Source organism: Coffea arabica, chromosome 6e (genome assembly GCF_036785885.1).
Source record: "Coffea arabica cultivar ET-39 chromosome 6e, Coffea Arabica ET-39 HiFi, whole genome shotgun sequence".
Taxonomy (NCBI): Eukaryota; Viridiplantae; Streptophyta; class Magnoliopsida; order Gentianales; family Rubiaceae; genus Coffea; species Coffea arabica.
This window is the reverse complement of record NC_092321.1, coordinates 2,272,465-2,295,352: the sequence shown is the minus strand read 5'-3', so window position 1 is coordinate 2,295,352 and position 22,888 is coordinate 2,272,465. Positions and strand designations below refer to the sequence as shown.

General features: G+C 35.9%; 3 protein-coding genes across 6 annotated transcripts; 2 read left to right on the top strand and 1 right to left on the bottom strand.

Moving 5' to 3' along the window:
• The first annotated feature begins 4,867 nt into the window (after positions 1-4,867).
• LOC113695272 (type I inositol polyphosphate 5-phosphatase 8) lies at positions 4,868-12,373 on the top strand. 2 transcript variants are annotated; one of them, XM_027214302.2, is made up of 11 exons: positions 4,868-5,218; positions 6,375-6,422; positions 6,517-6,601; positions 6,695-6,775; positions 7,398-7,485; positions 8,065-8,169; positions 8,449-8,953; positions 9,075-9,271; positions 9,390-9,498; positions 9,608-9,756; positions 11,323-12,373. In XM_027214302.2, exons 2-11 carry the CDS (start codon positions 6,396-6,398, stop codon positions 11,636-11,638), a joined length of 1,662 nt encoding a protein of 553 aa, XP_027070103.1. In that variant the 5' UTR covers positions 4,868-5,218; positions 6,375-6,395; the 3' UTR covers positions 11,639-12,373. The 2 variants fall into 2 exon arrangements, with proteins under 2 accessions (XP_027070103.1, XP_071910422.1); XM_072054321.1 differs by lacking the exon at positions 4,868-5,218 and having other exon boundaries at positions 6,222-6,422.
• Positions 12,374-13,914: 1,541 nt separating this feature from the next.
• Positions 13,915-18,220, top strand: LOC113695271 (uncharacterized). 3 transcript variants are annotated; one of them, XM_027214301.2, is made up of 6 exons: positions 13,915-14,258; positions 15,887-17,347; positions 17,422-17,490; positions 17,577-17,775; positions 17,871-17,957; positions 18,057-18,220. In XM_027214301.2, exons 2-5 carry the CDS (start codon positions 16,016-16,018, stop codon positions 17,939-17,941), a joined length of 1,671 nt encoding a protein of 556 aa, XP_027070102.1. In that variant the 5' UTR covers positions 13,915-14,258; positions 15,887-16,015; the 3' UTR covers positions 17,942-17,957; positions 18,057-18,220. The 3 variants fall into 3 exon arrangements, with proteins under 3 accessions (XP_027070102.1, XP_071910421.1, XP_027070099.1); XM_072054320.1 differs by adding an exon at positions 14,407-14,523 and having other exon boundaries at positions 13,916-14,258; positions 17,871-18,220; XM_027214298.2 differs by having other exon boundaries at positions 13,916-14,258; positions 17,871-18,220.
• Positions 18,221-19,096: 876 nt separating this feature from the next.
• Positions 19,097-21,480, bottom strand: LOC113695273 (WAT1-related protein At2g37460-like). The gene is made up of 7 exons (XM_027214303.2): positions 21,263-21,480; positions 21,060-21,122; positions 20,861-20,977; positions 20,427-20,667; positions 20,184-20,345; positions 19,632-19,783; positions 19,097-19,557 (listed from the first exon to the last, which is right to left on the bottom strand). The coding sequence occupies exons 1-7, from the start codon at positions 21,478-21,480 to the stop codon at positions 19,353-19,355; spliced, it is 1,158 nt and encodes a 385-aa protein (XP_027070104.1). The 3' UTR covers positions 19,097-19,352.
• Positions 21,481-22,888: the final 1,408 nt, after the last annotated feature.

Below are 22,888 nucleotides of genomic sequence, written 5' to 3'. Positions count from 1 at the left end.
ACAGGACAAAAAAAAAAAGTAATATACGTTAAAAGAATTTTGTTTCCGCATCAAAATCAATTGGCAACAAATGAAGAGATCTAGAATCTTTTATTAATCAGTGTAAATGATCTCGGGCTAACTTGTGTGGTATTACTTTCTTTAACAAATAATATTCTTTTTTAAGTAAATCTTATATATACTGACAGACAGTCTATACAATATCAAAAGATTATCCTCTTTTTTGGGAGGGAGGAGGGGTTTTAACGAGTTGGAAAGGCAACCAAAGGGCAGTCAATATAATTAACACAAAAGATACGGTGGTATATAAAATAAACTTACTGGTCAAAGACTCAAAATCAAATGTATTAGTGGGTTTTTGCCGGTACATAATACTTACTGTATACAATGTACGTACTAATCAATCAAATGTATTAGTGGTGGGTGTCCGAGAAGGCGGTGTTGTAGCTGGAGATGCTTTGCCTGCTGACAAAGTCAAGTGGTCCCCTACCCTTTTACTTTCAACCGGTAATGAAATGTATTTTTCGATTTTGCCCCTAAAAATATGATCACGTGAGAGAGACGTGCTATTTTTAGTCGAAAAAATGAGCAAAAACGAGCATTATGACCAAATTGGATCACAATTTAAATGTGAGGGATAATTTTGGCTGATTTTATATGTTAGGGACTAAAAAAGTATTTTTGGTAAATGTTAGGGACCAATTTGATAAATTTTCCTACTTTTTAAAGCAACAAACACTTAAATTCATAAAGGCACGCCAACCATTACAAAGTGCCTCGACGCTGACTTGTCAGTCTATAAGGGATGAGAGGCTGGTGTGATTGCAGGCGAAATTGTACTGCACTTTTCACCATTGATGATTCATCGTGTTAACTCGGTCCGATTTGAACGATTCATTTTAAATTTAGATTGTTTATTTTAAAATTATAGAACTTGAAATAAACAATTTAAATTTATAATTAACAGTCTAAGCCTAAATCAGACCGAGCGAAGTGTGATCCAATTTGGACCGTAAGAAGCACTCTGTTGTTGCATGCAACCACAACGACAGAGGCCCTCCCTTTATTAAGGGATAATTGCAGAAACCTCTCCTGAGATTTCTGACATTTGCACTAACCTCCTTTGTGGTTTGAAAAATTACACTGACCTCCCCTGATGTTACTAATCCTTTACAAATTTAGTCCAAACGATTAAAATATTATTTTGTACCAGATTTGCCCATTGTGCTACATATCTAATGAATGATAAAGTACTATAAATCAATTAACAATTAATAAATTTTAAAGAGTATAATTTATGGGCAAACACGCATTATTCATTTAAAGTACCAGCTATTTACGAGTACTTTACTTTCAAATATTTAATTTATGATAAATATATCAATATTTGTAAATAAAATTTAAAAATTGTTATAGTAATATTCTTGCAAAAAGGAAATCGATAGGTTATTTATTTAATATAAATTAATTTTTTTAAAAAATAAATAAATGGCCCATAAAGTATTAATTTTTTATGACTTTCATCAATTACACGAGTAAAGTATTCGCTCTTTATGTGCATTTTATTCTGAATCATTTAATTTATGTTAAATACATAACTATTTGTAACTAAAATTGAAAAAGTGTTATATTAATATTTTTACAGAAGAGAGATTAGTAGGTTTTGTATTTAATAAAAATTAAATATTTGAAAGTATTACAAATTTATATTTGAGCGTAAATATTTGTATTAAATTAAATGTTTGAAAGTAAAATACCCTTAAAGAACCGGTATTTTAAATAGTTACCGGCTCTTTATAGGTAAACACGCATTACTCATTTAAAGTACCGGATTTTTACGGATATTTTACTTTCAAACATTTAATTTATGATAAATATATTAATGTTTGTTAGTAAAATTCAAAAAGTGTTACAGTAATATTCTTGCAAAAAGGAAATCGGTAGGTTATTTATTTAATATAAATTAAATATTTTTTTTTAAAAAAATGACTCTTAAAGTATTAATTCTTTATGGCTTTCATTCATTACATGAGTAAAGTATTCGCTCTTTATGTGCATTTTATTCTGAATCATTTAATTTATATTAAATACATAAATGTTTGTAACTAAAATTGAAAAAGTGTTATATTAATATTTTTACGGAAGAGAGATTGGTAGTTTTTGTATTTAACAAAAATTAAATATTTGAAAGTAAATACAAATCTGTATTTGAGCGTAAATATTTGTATTAAATTAAATGTTTGAAAGTAAAATACCCTTAAAGAACCGGTACTTTAAATAGTTACCGGCTCTTTATAGGCAAACACGCATTACTCATTTAAAGTACCGATTTTTTACGGATATTTTACTTTCAAACATTTAATTTATGATAAATATATCAATGTTTGTTAGTAAAATTCAAAAAGTGTTACAGTAATATTCTTGCAAAAAGGAAATCGGTAGGTTATTTATTTAATATAAATTAAATATTTTTTTTTAAAAAATGATCCATAAAGTATTAATTCTTTATGGCTTTCATCCATTACATGAGTAAAGTATTGGCTTTTTACAGGTATTTTATTCTGAATCATTTAATTTATATTAAATACGTAAATGTTTGTAACTAAAATTGAAAAAATATTATATTAATATTTTTACGGAAGAGAGATTGGTAGTTTTTGTATTTAACAAAAATTAAATATTTGAAAGTAAATACAAATATGTATTTGAGCGTAAATATTTGTATTAAATTAAATGTTTGAAAGTAAAATACCCATAAAGAGCCGGTACTTTAAATAGGTAATGCATATTTGCCTATAAACTATACTCCTTAAAGTTTATTAATTGTTAATTGATTTGTAATATTTTGTCATTCATTGGACATGTAGTACAAAGGACAAATTTGGTAAAAATTTCTAATTTCACTCCCTAAAACAATATTTTAATCGTTTGGACTGAATTTGCAAAAGATTATTAACCTCAGGAGAGGTCAGTGTAATTTTTCAAACCACAGGGGAGATCAGTCCAAATGTCAGAAACCTCAGGAGAGGTTTCTGCAATTATCCCCTTTATTAATTACTAGTATTCAATGCACACCTAATATGTGTGCAATAAAAATATATATAATATGTATGGTCATTATTTTAAATAAAATTTTTATTACTAAAAAAATTTTAATCTTTTAAATATTTTCATAAAATGATTTTATATTGGTAGTTATAATACTTATGGGTAGTTATGTTAAAAACACATACTTAACTAGTTAAAAGTATTGTTTGACAAAAAAAAAAAAAAACTAGTTAAAAGTAAAAATAGTCATGGATAGTTATAGGTAGTTAAAATAAAATTAGCTTTTATAGGGTCAAAAAACAAAGTTCATAAAGTGACGATAAAATGTTAACTCTAATGTTAATCCCAAACCCTTTTTAAGGCTTTATATATAGCATAGATGTCTGGTGTTTGAGGTTGTGATAAATTATTGAAAAGTACTTACTTATTAGAGTTTTTAATAAAAGTACTTCTTAACTGCTTAAGTGCTTTTAAATATATTGTTTGGAGATATAGTTCAATAAGTACTTATTGTATTGAATAATGTGTAATTTAAAAAATTTTAAAAGTGTTTATCTTTTTATTTAGTTCATAATATAGGATAAAATGATTAAATTTGGTATTATATTTTTCAAATCACAAAAGTTACTGTAAAAGTACCAAATTTGAACTTTTGCTAAAAGTATTTTTAATACCAAAAATTTTACTTTTAATTTATAAGATGATATTCACCAAACACTTTAAAAGTATTTTTAGTATCTGAAAGTGCTTTTTTTTTTAATCAAAAGCACCGCAACGCCAAATTTTATGAGATGATATTTACCAAACACTTTAAAAATATTTTTACCATCTAAAAGTACTTTTTACCAAAATCACCGCGACGGGGCCCTGCGCTGCGTTTGCTTTCTTACTGAATATGCTTTCTAAGCAGGAACCACGCATCCTAAATTGGGCTAGCATACAAAACAAGAAATCAGGGTTTTAGTCCTTAGTTGTTACAGAAAAAGTTCTCATGAGTAGCCCCAATCGGTTTGGGGTGAAGCATGTTACCAGACGGAGTAATGTTGCAATGTCATAAATTATCGTGAAATTTAGAGGTAAACAAACAACGGCTATTTAATATATATATATATATATATATTTATATAACAGATGAGGAATGGGATTTAAAAAACAAACAAGGGGAAAAGGGGATCTCAATTTTGGCTACTTAGCAATATATAAAATGAATGGAAGATAAAAATATTAGGTATGTTTGGATATATGATTATTTAGAAAAATATTTATATTTATAACAAATACGTCTTTTAATCGCCTTTTTTTTTAATTTTCCTATAAAAAGGGAACAATGTTGCACATTAGGTTTCCATAATCTTATAAACCATTGAGTTAGTCTCACTATGCATTTAATAAAACTGAAATTTGAAATCTAAATTCGTTAAGTTATTAAATTAAAACGATTCTTCGAAAAGTTAATAAAAAGTGAATGTATATATTTTAAAATCGTCAGATCTATTTACTTTAATTGAAATGACTCTCCGAAAAAATTCATTGACATTTAGAAAAACTAATAAACCAATTTTATTTGAATTTAGTTGCTTCATCTTCCTCCAGGAAATTTAAGAAAGAAAAATGCATTCAAGCTTTTCACTTGAACACTTGGATGACCATAAAGCCCCTAAAGCAGTAATTGTTTGACTTCAATGTCCTCACGAAGTACCACTAATTATTTTAACTTCCCAGTTCCCACGTCTCTCTCCACGGTACTATCACTACTAATATATATATATAGATCAGCCACCGCTCCTATTTGCTTTTCCAAGGAACGTCTCCCAGTCTTTCTCTGCGTCCTCCGCTTCATCACCAGCCAATATAGTACGAGTCAAACGTTTGCATTTACATGCATCACTCTCTTCTCTTCACAAGTGCAGACTACGGAGTCTCTAAATCTGGGGAACAGAAACGAAAAGGAAAGACAGAGAAAAGAGGCCAAGGGAAAGGGATCTTTCCCCCTTGTACAGCCATCCCATACCATACATGCTCAGCAAAGTCTGTCTCCACTGGTGTAGTTTTGTCATGAATTTTCGAGCTGCTACTTTTCAGATTTTGTTAACAAAGAGAAATTTCGACTTCAAGTTCTTCCCCTGCCTCGATTTCATCCGCCATCAGCAATGCAGTTGACCCCATTCCGGTAATATAGCCTTCTCATATTCGCAACAACCTCTCTGTTTTTCTATGCTCTGTTTTGGTGTTGTCGATTTTACACATTAAATTGACCTCCTCTCTGTTTCTGTGTCACCTTCTGCCCACTTTCAAGACTTCTGACTGATTGTACAAATATAAGATATGGGCCATCACAAAGCATTAATATCCTTAGAAATATTTCTGAGCTCAAACTTCACCTTTCCAACTTTTCAACAATTCAAGTCCATACAAATAAGGCAAGAATATTAAACGTGTCTTCATTTGCGGGTCCTTGATTAAAGATTTGATTAGATTGAGTTTCCAAGATCATAGAATTTCTACTTTTTGATATGCATCTCATTTTGGTCATCCCTGGTTTTTTTGGTTTCTTTTCGATGTGTACACTGGGGGGAGTAGTAGTATATTTTACTGCTCGGTTTTTCGTTATATCTGATAGGTAGCTCTGACTGCAATGAACTCTGAAAAAGGTGACTCTTTTTTTGGCCATTCATGGATTCATAATCAAGACTTGGTCTTTTAACTCCTAAAAAGTTTGTTAGAACTTTTCTCCTCCTCCTTTATTTTGCTGCTCCTCCTCTCCTCCACTCTGTCTACCTCTCTGTAAAGTGTTCAGCCCGAAATTCTGAGATTATTATTCTTAAAGAGAAAGGAACTAACTGGCCTCTTTCTCCACCTCCCCCTTCGTTCTCTCTCTTCCATCACCCGCTTTAAAATACTACTGGTGTTATAAAAATACACACAGTTAGTATTTTAACAAATACACTGCCTTCCTTTCCCAGTAACATTTTCTCAAGTCTTGTGTTGCTTTCCTCAGAAGCTGTCTCCGTTTCCCCTGCAAATTGGTCTTTTAATAATTAATATTACCCGTCGAATGCTCCATTTTATCAATTGTTTATAACAGGGAGCAGGCCTCCAAACAGTTTTGAGTTGTTGACATATTTCAACCTTTCTTCCCAATGTTTCACACCCACATAAATATATTTGATCAATTTCGTTATTTAAACTGGGGTGTTAAATTAGTTCAAATTGCATCACAAAATTTATTCCCGAATCGATCGATATCTATACGCTCCAAAGTCCACTCCTCCTAACACAAACTGGCTCTCCTCTCTCTCTCCCTCTCTCTATCTCTCTATTTGCAGATTGTTTGCAAACTTCGAGCAATGAGAACGGAACGGATGAATTCTAAGGTACTTCTAAATCGCAAGACCTCTGGGCTACGGGACGTTTAAGCGTAGATCTTTCGGGCATAATTCTTGAACTTCTTTTTTGGTTTTTTTGCAGGGCTCATGGCCAAAGCTGGTCGTCAGAAAATTGTTGAACATAAGGAGCGGTGCCGATGAATTTCATTCGGACTGCGCGGTAACTGGTAAGATTTCCGTAATTTCAGACGATCATAGGAATTTATATTTGATGCATTATGAATTACGTCGAAGGTTTATTGATAGAGTTGTTAAATCAGGTATGATGGATAAAGTTGAACGGAGAAGGAAGAGTTGTTCAGATCAAGGCTCCCACGTCGTTGTACCGGAGGATTTTGCTGGTAGGTTATTTTTTCTGGCGCCGCACTTTTGACATTCGATTGTTTCCGTACTGTAAAACTGTCGACTGAGGTTGCAGTTGGAGGGAGTAGTAGTTTTACCGAATTTCAGCTCATTTAGTAGGCGGCTGCGCCTGTTAGCCACCTGATCATTGGTCTAGTGGCCACCAGGAGGGCGTTTAGGTCCCTGTCACGGCGCTGGTTCGGGGGGATTAAATCTCCTCACCAGTATCAAACGCCATCAATTCCTCTAATTCAAGGGGTGGTTTAGTCGCTTTTGAATTTCAATGGCTCCATTGAATTTGTCCCCTTCCCCTGTAGGATAAGAGTAAATAAAAAGTATAAAATGCTGAGGTTTGACGGAAAAATAATAATAAGAAGAAGAAGAAGAAGAAGAGAGAGTAGGCTGTGACTATTGCCTGCTTCTTTCCCCATCGTCATTGATTAGCTTCTTTCATTTGCTCATGAAAAAGGGTACTTGGATTAGTTGAGACCTTTTTTGGCTTTCGTTAGCCTCTAACGAACCTGAATCCCCTCTGCCTATTGTGTGCCACGTCATTGTCTTGTCTTCTCTTTAATTTTTGGATCAAAGTCTTGATCTGATGATGATGATGATGATGATCAGAGGGTTGCTTACTCGAAGCATGTAATGGAATTGAAAGCCCAACACTTGAACTGGATGGAGCCGCAGCGTCGGATAACCGCGACCTTAGGTAAGGCAATAACAGCTCTGATTAACCGAAAGACATATTTTTAGCAAATTTGTTAACTTCTCCCAAGGCCTTATGCAGATATCCTGCTTTGATATCCTGCTCATCTTAGTAGTAAACTTCCATCAAGTATCACATAATATTGGATTCATTTCTTATTGGATTTCCAGTACAACATAATAATATTCATACTGCAACAAGTTGGTTTTATTTGGTTTTCTTTTTCAGAACATCTTCTAATATTCAATGTTCTCTGACATTAGACTTTTTCCCTTTTTTTTTTTTCAAAGATTCTTTAAATTATTCGCAAATGTTGGGATTAGATGTATACAGACATCACAGTCCTACCGTTCGCATCTAGATATTCTGTTGATGAATGCCATCTGCTTATTCTTCTGTCGAAAATTTTTTTAGTCCGCATAGTAAAAAAATCCATAGAGGACAAACAACTCTGTGGTGTTTTCTTGTCTCAATCATTAAAATTGGTGGAGTGTGCAATTTTTTTTTTCTTTTTTATCAAAGTTATTATAGCATCTACTTGATGTATAAGCACCATTTTGTGGTGGATCTACACCATAATAGGATGTTCGTGGCGACGTGGAATGTAGGTGGCAAGTCACCGCATGAGGGATTGACTTTGGGCGATTGGTTGAGAACATCTACACCGGCTGACATCTATGTGCTTGGGTATGCTTGTTTTCTACTTTTTTACAGTATTTTTTCCCCCGGAACAAGACCATTTTGCAAGTTAAAAGCCATAGTTATAGGCAGTGATTTACTTTGTTAGAACAAAAATTGAAAGAAAAAAAAATACTTCTTTTCTAGTTTTCAAAAAAATAAAAAAACGAAATGGGTCTACAGAGTTGCATAAACCAAAAAGCGATCCTATTAAGATTACCCCAAGAGAAGCTTGCTAGGTTCGGTTGGAAGATTTCTCCATGTTTAACGGCTTGTCCATTTCGTCAGCTTTCAGGAGATCGTCCCTCTTAATGCCGGTAACGTACTGGGTGCGGAGGACAGCGGTCCATCTGCCAAATGGCTTTCTCTGATTCGCCAAGCTCTCAATGGAATTCACCATTCAGCCACTGATGATTCCCCGCCGGAAGATCTAACTTTACCCGCCTCACAATCCCCACTTGACCGGCGACAATTTGCTGTAAAACCAGGGGTCAACTTCTCGGATATGCTCTCACCGGAAAATGGAATAGACCAGCAAGAAGGGTTGGAAAGATACATGAGTTTGAATGATCCAAATAATTCATTTGCAAGTGAAGAAGCTTCAGCAGCCAGTCCATCCGCCGTGTCAACAGGGCCCAGTAGTCCGAATGGGATTAAATACTGCTTGGCGGCCAGCAAGCAGATGGTAGGAATATTTTTATGCGTGTGGGTACGTTCAGATTTGCGCAAGCACATTTCCAGTTTGAAGGTTTCCTGCGTCGGGAGAGGCATCATGGGATACCTTGGAAATAAGGTACTACTGCTGGTTATTATGCTATGCGGCCGTTGTTGTTTAGGTAAAAAAAAAAAACAAATTTGTTTGGAAGATTCTGCATTGGATCTTTGTGTAACCCCTTGGCTGGTGGTGTTAGTAGGGATCAATATCAATGAGTATGATATTGCATCGGGCGAGTTTCTGCTTCGTTTGTACTCACTTGGCCTCTGGAGAGAAAGAGGGTGACGAGATAAAAAGGAATTCGGACGTGATAGAGATTTTGAGGAAGACAAGGTTCTCTCACCCCTGCGGAATACCGGGAAAACCAGTTCCACCGGATGGAATTTTGAATCATGAGTAAGTAACAAGTACTGCTACTACATTACTAACCTATTAAATTTGAATTAGTCGGTCCATACCTTGGATAGATTTATAGTGGTGACCCAGCGGACTAACCTATTAAATTTGGATGCAGAAAGATAATATGGCTTGGGGATTTAAATTATCGGCTTGCACCCAATGGTGGAGACGCAATTGAGCTACTCAAAAAGAATGACTGGCAAGCACTCCTAGAGAAGGATCAGGTATTTCAAATGTTTCTGCATAAAGGGAAATACTACCATATGCTGAATTGTAGTACTATTTATTTATTACTCTAGTAGTAACTAAAATACAACCTTGGATGATTGGCAGTTAAGAATTGAACAAAGGGCTGGTCGTGTTTTCATTGGTTGGGAAGAAGGCAAGATTTACTTTGCACCAACATACAAGTACCTCAAAGATTCTGACACCTACGTTCTTCAAACCTCCACGTCTAAAGAGAAGCGGCGCACTCCTGCTTGGTAAGAATATGGTGCCAAATTCCCATTTTTAGTGCAACGAATCTTCTGTCCCACATCCGTGCCACTCTCTGTCCCACTTTTTATTATATTGCTATTTCTTCTTCATAATCATCATGTTTTAGTTCTTTTTTGTTTTCTTAAAATTCAATAACTATTAATTAAGTAATACACAAAATTTAACAAAATCAAAAAATCAAAATGCCTAAAAAATGAGATTTTTTATGAATTTTCTGCTGTATTTTTTAATTTTCTATTATATATTGCTTTTTTGAGGTTGTTGTATTTATTTTTTACTGAATTAATAGTTATTGAATCTTAAGGAAACAAAAAAGAACTAAAACATGATGTTTATGAAGGAGAAATAGCAATATAATAAAAAGTAGCACAGAAAGTGACACAGAGTGTGGGACAGAAGATCCGTTGCGCATTTTTAGTTCCAATATTCGGGTTTTGGTTTGTTGGATCCCTGACCCCTTTCTTTATTTGTTTATAAGCTCCCGTCCTTCTTACCAGTTACAACCATACCAATACAACCATTGGGTTAGGGGAGACTCTTTAAACTTTTCTATAGAATCGATCACTTAAAGGATATAGATAGTAGTACACTTGTCTGATCTAGTGGTTCATCTCTATAATTTTAAGTTAGCGTACGTTGTTGCTAATGACAAAAAAAAAAAAAAAATTACAACCATACCAATGCGGTCTAAATTTCAACAAGCTTCCAAAAGTCAAAGTAATAATTGTAGGGTCGCCAAATCTGTTTTGCCCCCACTAAAGGCCAATGGAACCAATCAGCTTCTCTCATTTGGTAGCATTCCACCTTTGTTACATTTGACGTTTTGGCTTTATTTGGACAACCTTGAGGATACAAGTATTCTTCTGCGCTATTAGACTCTTCTGTCGTTCTAAAATATCTAACCTTTGACAACAACTTCAGCTGGGGCCTCTATAGTCTGTACCACAAATTTATACAACGATTCTTAAAAAACCAAACAAATTTCATAGCAGCAGTCGGGAAGGGAAATGAGCACCATTAGAATATTGTAATAATAACCGTTGACAAATTGTGGAGCAAACCATTATCACATGTCATGTTTTCACTCGAAAGATGCTAATTAACGAAGTGATGTACACTGAGAAGAAAATAAGGTCAAAGAACTAGACCTAAAATTTCTGAAATTTGATGCATGTTCAGTGACAACCTAAAAGAAATTGGAAAAAAAAAAATCCCAAATTCACGTTTGCATGCTTTAACTTAACGTTATTTGGGTTTGTTTTAACCCTCTTCACTTGGAATCAATCATGTGCTCCGTGAAGCTGATGTAGTTAAAATTCCAATTGTGTCACTATTATATTACTCAAGAACTGGAAAGGAGAATCATCAACAATTTTAAAAAAAAAAAAAAAAAAATTCTCCTGTATTTTGCACTCGTGACGATCCCAAACCAATTGGGCTAACCTTTATAAAATAATTTGCTTTACAAAAATAATTACTCCATTCTTAAGATTCATCACATGTCACGAACCAGTGCATCTTGATTTTGATAGTTTGTAATTTTGTTACAGGTGTGACAGGATATTGTGGAAGGGGGAGGGACTAAAGCAATTGTGGTATGCAAGGGGGGAATCAAAATTTTCTGATCACAGGCCAGTTAATTCACTTTTCTCAGTGCAAGTAAATGTATCCCAAACTGACAAGGCTGCTCCACCCGTCAGTTCCAACGCCACCGTGCCTCAAGCAGAAGCAGCAGCGCAACCCACAGTTCTATCATCATCAACTTGTGCTGCAGTTGCCAAGGTTCAAGCTGAAGAGCTATTGTTCTTGACCAGGGCAGAGAAATGCATCCAGAGCACTCCTATGTTGTTTTCAATCAACCAATAGCCGGAGAGAGAATCGAGACGACATTCAAAGATGGAAAATGTGCACAATTTGGGGCTCTGATTATTCATTACTGGCTTAAGCCGACTTGTTTGCTTCTCGATTGCATGGTGCTGCGTCAGTCAGTCCTTCGAAGCACTACGTGACAAAATCACACGCTGGTCAGAGGCGGGGTTAGTGGGCTTTTGACACGTTTAAAGATGCGAAACTTTTTTGCGGGCGATGGCGGGCATCTGAAGTTCACGATGAATTGGTACAGGATGGCTTTCTGCAGTATATATGCATATAGAACAGCAGGGAGCACGAGACGCAGTAAGTGCCTGAATTTGTCTGGGCACTGTTGGCCATGCGGCTTTATTATACCTTGTTCTTCTTCTGGCAGTTTAATCGAGGTATATGGTCCAGCCTTTGCAGAAGCACGTTTTTATTTCAAGATTTTTGTACCAGTTTGGGAAAGATGGGGGAAATTTTTGGTGGTGACTGATTGAAGCGAAGCTGTAAATGAGAAGGTGAAGAAATTTTTTTTTTTGAAGGGAAGAAGGCGGCTGATTTCTGTCAAGGAACTGATAAGCGGAAAGGGAGTTCCGACACCCGAGAGGTTGATTTTTGGGTCAATGATGTTTTTGATTTTTGTCCCTTAATAGCCTCTTGTCAAATTTGTTAGTTCGTTTTTTTTTTTTTTGGAAAAGAATTTTGTTAAATAGTTTTACCTGGAATGAGAATTTTGCTTCAATCTAACTTGCTAATGTATGGTTCCCCTCTCTCTCCCTCTCTCAACAAGTTAATTAAAGCTGTCATCCTCTGCACAAAAACATAAAAATAAATAAATAAGAAAAAAAAAAGCGAGCATGTCGGTTAAGAATTAGTGACAGATGGGTTCAATCCGATGGGTGCGTAACGCACCGATTTGATCCGATGATGGTTTAGTACTATCGATTTTCTATAGGTCCAGTTGAACCTCCCTTTAAATTAAAGTAGAGTGAGATAATATAGGTAAAGTTACTACATTTCTAGCTCATTAAGGAATAGATATTTGCTAACCGTTGGATCCTAAGACAGAGAATGTACTATCTGAATTGGGACAAGTTTGGCAGGTTAAAAACTCAAACTGGAAGTCCACTTTCGAGGCCCAATATGATCTGTTTAGGATTACACGTTGCATTACTAGTCTTGTAATTGACCTCGGGCCTGAAACATGTTGAAGTCTCACAGATGACTTATTGTGGAGGTAGTGGAAGTATTTCATTGAAAAAAGATAGCCTGGTTACCAAAATGAAAATCTTGAAGCTGACATTTACTCGTCGACAATAAGTACGAAAACAAAACTTCAGAAAAAAAAAAACGAAAAGGAGAGAGAGAGAGAAATTAAAGTTATGCAATACCATGTGAGAAAATGAAAATACCTTTTTCATCCCTATTGTTTGGGGGATGAACTAATCTCATCCCTCTATTGTTTCATTACAAACACATTTCATTCCTTAAATTTTAATTTTTGACCAATTAAGGACAATTGACATTGGTCTCTTAATTTTGATTTAATTAGTTATTTATGATCAAATAAAGTGCATGAGAGATACACTGATACACATATAAATCAAAAGATTCTAGCGACGACAAAAACCAGCAAACTCATTTTTCTTCGCCTTTTTTTTCACTTGTCTCTACCCATTTTTAACTTTCGGCTCTTAATCATGACCCCCCCCCTCTGTTTCGTGGACCCTAGCAAAAATCAGAAACAAATTGGTGCAAATTCAAGCAAAAACCACATCAAATCAAAGAGTTAAAAGCATAAAACGAAGTAAGTAATGGTGTAGATTGACCGTTGATTGGCTTTATTTCAAGAATCTAAAAGCATAATTTCTCTTTAAAAATAGGGATTCAACAATAGGCCAATCCCAAATTATGGCCGTTCCTTTTGCTTAATAATTAGCTCAATATGGAGGGTAAGAAATGAGTCTGCTAGCTTTTGTCACAGCTTGACTTTTTTGACTCACAAATGTGCCTCTCACACTCTACATATGGTCATACTTGACCCATTAAATGTTAAATTCAAACGAAATTCATAGATTAATTGTCAATTGTCCTTGATTGGTCAAAACTTGAAATATAAAGGACCAAATGTGTTTGTGGAAAACAATAGTGATGGAATTGGGCCATCCTCCAAACACTAAGGATGGACAATGTATTTTCACATCCCATGTGGGTCAGCCTGGAAGGCAAATTCTCTTATAATGTGGGCCCACTTCGGATTACATCATACCCGCTCTTTCAAAAAGCCACGTCCCACAGGTCCCAGCCCCCGGGCTATAATCTGGTGCATCCAAGATCTTCCCATGGAAGCGGCTTGATTCTTGATCCCGACGAGCTCATAACATAACAGTCCATTGAACGGACCAGATAAATCGTTCTTTCCCCACGTCTACCGAGAAAATCCAAGTCTCACTCACCGATTCCGCTGACCGACTGCACCACATTATCAGCGCCATTCCCCAGGTTCATGACAAGCTCTGATGACTTAGATCTCGCCGATATCCTACTTCGCCGGTTCCGTGTTCGTAGCCGGAGAAGTTGTTGATTTCGTTGACAACTACTACTGTCATCTTTCTTTCTCCTACAACCGCAGGTTCGTATTCAAATATATATATCGTTCTTGTCATTACTTTTTGTGCAATCTCGAGTATTCGTTTCTTGTTGAGTGTTACTTTTACACTATGCTATCACTATGATCACTCTTTGTCTTTGCGAGAGCATTTTGATTATTTTCTGGACAGGAAAATCGTAATTGATTTATAGTTCAAGAGAGCTTAGCTGAAGCCAGTATATCTAGTCTCTAGTATTCCAGCTGAGAGGGAAAATGTAGAGGAATGAATTTTAGTGTCCTTGTGAAAGTAAGTAGCTCTTCTGAATTATTTTAGTCTCAATTTTACTTAGCTATTAAAAAATCGAATGTCATTCTCGTATTTTACGGTTTTCTTTTGGCTGTTTTATTTGTTCAATTACCAGAATGAACCAATAATCTTGACGATATAGCTACTTAAAAATGGTGACGGACTTCGATTGGGATTTATTATTGTGTTAACAGAGAATTTTTTTGAACTCATCTTGAGGTTATTTACTTGAAGATAGTGAAAAGTAGTACTAGTATGAATCCGTTATTTGTTATGGCAAGTGCCTGTGCTGTGGCCTAGAGTTCTATTGGAGAGAATAAGAGGATTGTGATTCCGTCAGTAATTGATGATGACATTGTAGGTCAATTGGTTCCATATGAAGGTTTCTCAGAGTGTTACCTGCACGACTTCCGCTATGTGGCCAAAGTACTATAGTTAGATTGAAGATATCCTTGCCAGTTGGGAGTTTTCTCTTGATTGAAATTTTGGAATATTCGTATTAAGTAGAGTTTTTGCTCTGATAGTGTTGGTTCGCGTTTGTTTGCTGATTGTTAAATGATGTAGCTCGTAATGTACCTCACTGTGCCGCTTTTGTTGCTTGTGAGTATTCCCAGATATTTAATAAACCTTTTTAGTTACCTAAGAAAAAAAAATAATGAAAGATATCTGAGTGTTTTGGATTTAATCAGTTTGTTTCAGAATATTAAAGGAATCCACGCTGGTCTTTTATTCGTCTTTCTGGTTGTTATTTGCCTTCTAACTGATTTTGAAAGAAGTTGCAGCTTTTAGGTAGATAGAGTTATTGCTTTGTGTAAATTGCTGATCAAACTTGACTAATTATTCAGTTAGATAGTGAAAGATTTTTTGAATGGTTAAGTGTTTCTCTGACTACTTAGAGCTGGGTGATGCGCTTTCGTTTTCTCTAAACTGGGGAACGGGGACTGGGTAATCTTTTGAACGTATATAGAATGGTTTTGGAAAATTTTGTAAACAGATTAGAGCATAAGATCCGAGTAATTCATTTCCGTTCAGTCTTCAACTTCCAAAAACCTGCAATGTAGAAATTTGAACATCTGATAGAAATTTATGGAGGCATAAAATGCAGTACTCAGGATTAAATGGAAGGTTGGTGCTTTTGGGGAGAGCACTTTTGATCTTATACTGCTTTTTCCAGATGAGTTTACTCCTATGGTCAGAACACTCTTGAAGCTAAGTTAGTCTAAAGTGGAGTCTGTCTGTTGACTCAAAATATTGTTGTGACTTGTTGCTTTTGAATGCAATTTCTGTTTTCCTTTACACGAGGTCATATCTTTTAAATTTTGAATGAAAGTACTAAGCATACTCCACCTGATTTGCTCTTCAGTTCCGGGATTTTGGGATCATGGCTCGTGGAAAAATCATAAGTAGTTAGCTACATTTTGTACTTAACAGTACTATTTCCAGAATTTGGGCCTTTAAGTAGCAAAATCCTTGAGATCAGATTCATTCCAAGATGGCTTACAATACTTCATCAAGAACTGAGCCAACAAATTCTCATCAATGGCTTATGGAAAGTGCTGAGGCAGAGTTGTTCCCTAATAAAAAGCAAGCAGTTGAAGCTCCAAATTCCAATTCATTCTCTGGTTTTCTAAATTCAAATGTTTCTCATTGGGGACATTCTTCCACTTTCCATTCAGTTGCAAACCAATTCACACAAAGGCTTTTTGACCCTGAGACTGCAAGGACTATCAACTTTGGTCAGAGAAATGTTCCATCAGTTGACTTGGGAAGTATAAGTATGAAACGAAAGGTTATTGAGGATTGTGTTGAAAGTGATTTCTCATTTGGTTTATCAATATCTAATTCCCTGGAAGATCCTAAGACAGGTCTTAACTATGGGGGTATCAGAAAAGTTAAAGTCAGCCAAGTCAAGGATACAGAAAATCTCATCCCTTCATTTGGCCACACATATGACACAGAGGACAGCGGTTATGTGTCAGTGCCTCATGCGTTTGTTAACACAGATGATAATTCTGTTTCTATGGGACTTTCTTTCAGTAGAGCAGATAAAAATGTGATGTCTATTGGAACTTCCTTCATGAGGGAGGATAACGATTTCGTATCAGTGGATCAACCTGGCAACCATCATGGCTGTGATGGGACTTCAATAGGTCCTGCATACAAGGAAAATGGTAGTATATCACTCAATACATCTCTAGATAAAGATGGAAAAAACACAGGAGCACTAAGTTTCCAAAATTTCGGTATAAATGAAGGAGCAGTGAGTCATTCCTTAAACATGAATGGTGCTGTTGAATCAATTGAGCTGCCTTTCAGCATGGATGCTAGTAATATTGCCCATACAGGGCAACTTTTTGATAAAGAAGCTCAAATAGCTGCATGTATAGATCACTCTTACAACAATACTGAAGATCATCATATGTCAGGGTCTAAAAGCTACAACACAATTGATGACAATAATTTGTCATTGGCCCACCATTGTGGTAAGGGAGAAAGTAAGATCATATCTTTTGGTGGAATTTCTGATGATGATAATTTGAGTGCTTCTGAAAGGCTCATATGCAGTTATGACTTACTAATGGGTCAATCTTCAGTTCTAAAATCTGAAACAGTGAAAGGAAAGGTGTCAGTTGAGTCGAATGCTGATGCACTTGCACAAGCCACTGAAATAGTTACTAGTAAAGAAATTGTTTCAAGGAAAAAAGAGGAACATAAAGTAATTAAAAAACCTCCTCCAAATAATTTCCCTTCTAATGTTCGAAGTTTGCTGTCAACTGGTATACTAGATGGAGTACCCGTGAAGTATATTGCGTGGTCACGAGAGGTAAGCTTTGATCGCCATTACTTCAGCTTGAAATTGGCTTTTCTGACACTTATACATTTTATATTGCGTGACAGAAAGAACTTAGGGGCACCATAAAAGGTTCTGGTTATCTATGTGGTTGTGAGACATGTAATCATACCAAGGTCAGTGAAACTACAAAACTTCTAAATTCTTGCATGATTATGTAACTGCTTTTATTGCTACAAGTACCTATGATGTTGTTTTGTAGGCGATTAATGCCTACGAGTTTGAGCGTCATGCTGGATCTAAAACTAAACATCCAAACAATCACATATACTTTGAGAATGGCAAGACAGTTTATGGGATTGTTCAAGAGTTGAGGAATACTCCACAAAATCTGTTGTTTGATGTAATTCAGACAATTACTGGGTCACCCATCAACCAAAAATCCTTTCGTCTTTGGAAAGGTGATGCATTATTTTTTACTTATTATTATGGTTCATTCCATGGCCTTTCTCATGTTCTTATGAGTTGCGTGTTGATTTTATTTCCTTATCTTCAGAATCATTTGTAGCTGCAACACGTGAACTTCAGAGAATATACGGAAAAGAGGAAGGAAAACAACTATCTTGAAGTGGGCAAAATTAGTGTAAGATGTTATTATGTTTGTCCTCTAGCTTGTGGAGATTTTGTTACTGAATTGAAGTTAGAGCTCTTCATAAATTTATTAGTGGCTAAAATTATGTAGATTCTCATGGTGATAGACAAGGTGCCTTGCGGGATGATAAACTGAAAGTACAGAAAATAGAACTGATTGTTTGTAATAGGATGAATTATGCTGAAGGAAACTTATGGAACGGATTGTAACATTTGTACAAAATGTACAGTATAGTGTCTGGTTTCATTGTTGCATAGTGTCCACACTTGCAAGAAGTGGGTTTCATGCGATTTCAATCTAATGCAGTAACTTGATAGCATTATTCCAAATGAACTGGGCATTAGTTGGAAAAAATGAAAGTCCTGCAGAGGCAAAATGATGACATGTCTAAATCTTGACTTTTGATGAGGAAGAATACACTTGTTATTTTTTCATTGTGTAGGATACATTATTTACTTTCTATTTTATGCTGGGCGTTGGACTTGAAATTCACAAGAATCTATTTAGCCCACAACATGTAGTGGGAAAAGAATTGTTGTTTGAATTGCAAACGTTGGAAATGCTTTAACTGATTGATTCTCCTCAAATTGATGTGGTTTTGGTCTATATTGCCTTAGCCTGCTTCATTAGAGTTTGGCAGGAATTAAGCGCACATGGCCAGTAGTTTTTCTATTGGAACTTGGATATTAGCATATGTATTTAAGATCTGGCTGCTCAATTAAGATGAGGTGGGTGTATTAATTCAGATTATTTCAGAATAAGTCTCAAAAAGTGGTATGATTTCAATTATTCAATAGGCAGGGCTGTTACATCGGCGGTTCTATGCCTGCCAAAGTAAACAGTTTCTATAGCTCCTGATGTGACCTTTCTTGATGTTTTCTTGTCCCTCTTATGAGTTTCAACATCTATTTCTCCTCAAAATATGTTACAAGAGAGGTTGATGTTTAGGGTACATATCTAGGTATTGAAGAACAAAGCTGGGACAAATACCACATTTTCAAGTACCCAATTGCCATGGTCTTGGATAAAATTGTTAGATGCCAAGTTCTGTCAGCATGTAGAGTGTTCACAATTCCACAAGCTGACTGGTGTCCTCAAATGCATGCTTGTCAAGAAATATAACATGTCAATTACTCACCCACATATCCTTATCTGGGGTAAATGTCTTATGATAATTGACATTAAAAAACATTGCAGTGGTCAAGTGACTCTACACCACATATGCCGTCATTATGTTAGACTGGCTTTAGTCGCATTACAATTAGAATATACTCTACCTTTCCCTGGAGTCATCATGAACAGGGGGTACAGAAAAGAAGTCTACTGTTTCACATGGAGTTAAAGCAACTTTCAGAATGACTATATAGAATCTGAGAACCATTGTCATTATACTTCATCTCCAGTGACAGCTCCTTCTTTGGATGAATTAATGTTGACAACCTCATGATTATTGTTTTCCTTGCACTTGGTATCTGCACTCATCATTTGAATGTCTGTTGGAAGTCCTTCAATAGACGGGCAATCATAGTCCTTTCTTTTACCCCATACAACAAGATAAAGGCCAACAACTATGGTAATGGCTCCAAGCACCCTGCAAAATATGATGTTAGCTATGTGTCTGTGTAGCCATAGTTATTCCTTGCGGGTGAGATGGTAAATTGTTACCTTCCCAGATCCATTAGCTCATGCAGAATGAAAGAGCTTAAGACAGCCACAATAACCATGTTCAAAGGACTAAAAGCTGTCACAAAAACAGGGCCTCTTTGTTTCATGACTACTCCTTGGATATAATAAGCAAGTCCAGAGCAGAAAACACCCTGCATATGGTTGAAATGCAAACTCAGCTGATTACGCACATAAAACATCTATGTAGTGGTTGCATATAATGTGAACAAAGTGGTTTTATAATAGCAAATATACTCTTTTGGTGATACTGAGCTTTCTTTTCTTATCTTTTATGACCAATTCCTTAATTTTTTTTGTTCATCATTTGTATTTTCAATGGTTCCTGTTACAATAAAACATCTTCTGGTTTGGTTCCAATATGCTGACATTTTGAGAATGGAATTACTAGAACCTCAATGATGCGGATGGAGGAATGCAAGAACTGGAGTTAATAGTAACACTTTTGCAGGGGAACTGGTAATAAACATGTATAACACGATCACTTTCCAAAAAGTAAAGGGCTTGTGCTTGTTTTGGCCATGTTTTTCTTACGCTGTATAAAGCTGCAAGAAATTTAGTATCCCAGTTTATGGACCACACTGCAGCCTTTCCCCTCTCCATTATTAGTGCCAGTATGGCTCCTTCAGCTGTTCCCAGTAGGCATATCCAAGCAGTGAGAGAGAGCTCAGCTGGATATGCCCGAAGTGTAATTGCCTAGAAATGTAGAGGAAAGAAATTGGCTTATCATGATATACTACAAATTTCTTGTATACATTGTATCATGTCATTTCTTACTTGTAAAACCATGAAGCAAGACCAACCGAAACATCCAATTGTGATAAAGAGTCCGCCCTTGATTGAATTTTGAAGATTTATACCACCACTTTGATGTTCAGGACTGGTGGTTCCTTTTGTCCAGGGCAGCTTAATAACTGGTCCTCTAAGTAGTGTCATGAGCATGGCACCTCCAACGGTGGCAACAGTGCCAACTATCTTTGCTTGGCTGTTAATGCTCTTTAATTTCACCTTCTCAAGCCTAGCATAAATGTACTTTAGAGCTTATTCAACACTTATCTTATTACAAGAAAGTTATTACTTGCTTTTACGGTTGCGTGTGCATGTATGTGCATCTAGCATTCTTGTTTACATATGCATGTAAGACTTTATTTGTTATGAACTTTGAGCTTTACAGTTTCCGATTGAAGTTGGAAGAATGCTGTATTATTCACCTGAAGATCCAGGCCATCAGAAAGGTTATGGCAGGAAGAATGTTGCACATGGCTGCAGCAAAGGTCGCTGTGGTGTATTTCATGCCCAAAAAGTAGAGATTCTGGTCTATAACTGGTCTGTTAATTGGAGCCATATAAAAGTCATTAGTAAGTATTCTACAATTGATACTGAGAAAACAGGATCTGATTCGAGACTTACTCGAGTAGGCTGAGAACCAGGATCTTTGCAAATATTGAGAGTCTCATCTTCGGCCTTATTTTCCTGTTGAAAAGTATGTTCAGCTATTTGATATGTACATTTTATTACTGGAGTAGTTGATCATGGACATAAAACTAGAGGCATGTAGTGGCTTATACATAAATAAAGGCAGGATTCACAAGCAGATAGAGAGAGAAAGAGACTTGTCCAGTATGATGGCAAAAGGGGCAATAAGAGCCGTGGCAATGGCATGGCGGTAGACCACAAATACATAATTGCTCATCCCTTCATTGAGTGCAACTTTTGAGAGGATATCCATTCCTGAAAGCCCAAATTGCAAAAAAATTACAGCAGCAAAGGGCTTCGCCCTGTTAAATAGCTTGTAAATTATATCCTTTGCAGCAAGTCCTTTTGTTTCCATCTTCCCTACTCAGCTATTGTGTTGCTTCAAAAGGAGGTCCTGAAATGTAGCTAAGTTGTTCTATATATTATCGCGATCCTCTAAATCAATTGATGCCACCTAGTGCAATTCTGTAAATTCTGCTTCAATATCATGGAAGCTAAGTGTGGGGGAGTAGCATAAACTTATGAAACTTGCCTATTGTTTGAACTTGCCTCAGGTAGCTATATAAAGGGCAAAAATGTTACACTTAGTTGCCCGGTCTGTTCCATTTACTTTATTGGCTGCTTAACTGATTCTGTGGAGTTGCTTTAGTGCTTTAGTGAGTGGAAGTTCATTCGGAGATGGGAAATGATTGGTTTAGTTTCTTTATTTTACTCATTTAGGCATTGTGGAAGCCTGTGTTACGATGTGACATGTTTTTAATCTACTATGTTTATGAATCATTGCAGCAAGGATCATAGCTGATGTGATGACCAAATTGGTTCTTGATTGAATTTAATACAATCTGGTAAGCATCGAGTGAAATTCTTAAATGTCAAAATTGCTTTTTTTTTTTTTTCAGGATTTACAATCTGAGATTCGTTGTGGTCTTTTTTAGAATAAGATGCATTATGTACCAGCTGTGATCAAATGGCAAAAGAAGTGGCCGTAAATTTTTCAGAACTATATAGAATGAGTTCTACGTCGACATTGTTTATGCTTCAATTTCTAATATCTGCAGGCAATGATGAGCAGTAAGTCGCATCTGAACTGTTTTTTTTTTTTTAAAAAAAAAAAACCCATAAGCCTAGTTTCTTTAGAGAGGATACGTAGAGGCAGTACGTGGCATTGCAGTTTCTTTTTCTTTGTGCTTCCTGCATTGGCAACGCACCACCGATCCCAGACGAATCCATCGTTAACAACATTAGATGTGTAACGCGTGCTGCTGGGAGTGTACTATAGATGCCTCGTACCCAATCATGTTTGGCATGCTGTGTTGGTGTACATGCATAAACGGTTCCCAGTTTATGTTGCAAGAACATCATCTACTTCCTGGTTTTGATATGAGTGCGGAATCATCTCGTATCGTATCTGAGTACATACATAAAGAGTAATATGCGAGTGCGAGAGTGGGAAACGCACCGACCAGGAATAAATTTAGAGCCCTTTTGGAATGACTCCATCGAGTGGATTGTTTTGTGCCAAGGCGGAAACACATTCCTATCCTGCAAAAATGATTTTACTACCTTCCGAGTCTTTTTTGCGTGTATTTTTCGTCTGTCTCCATACGGTGGACTCCTCTTGATTGAACTTTTGACTCGAACAGGAAACCTGGAAAATCTATTTCCGGTGTGGCGTGGTTGAGTGTCCGTGCATGAAAAAGTTGATTCATGCAAGCCGCTTTCCAAAAAGTCGAAAAGATATCCAGGGAAAGCGAGGAACAAAA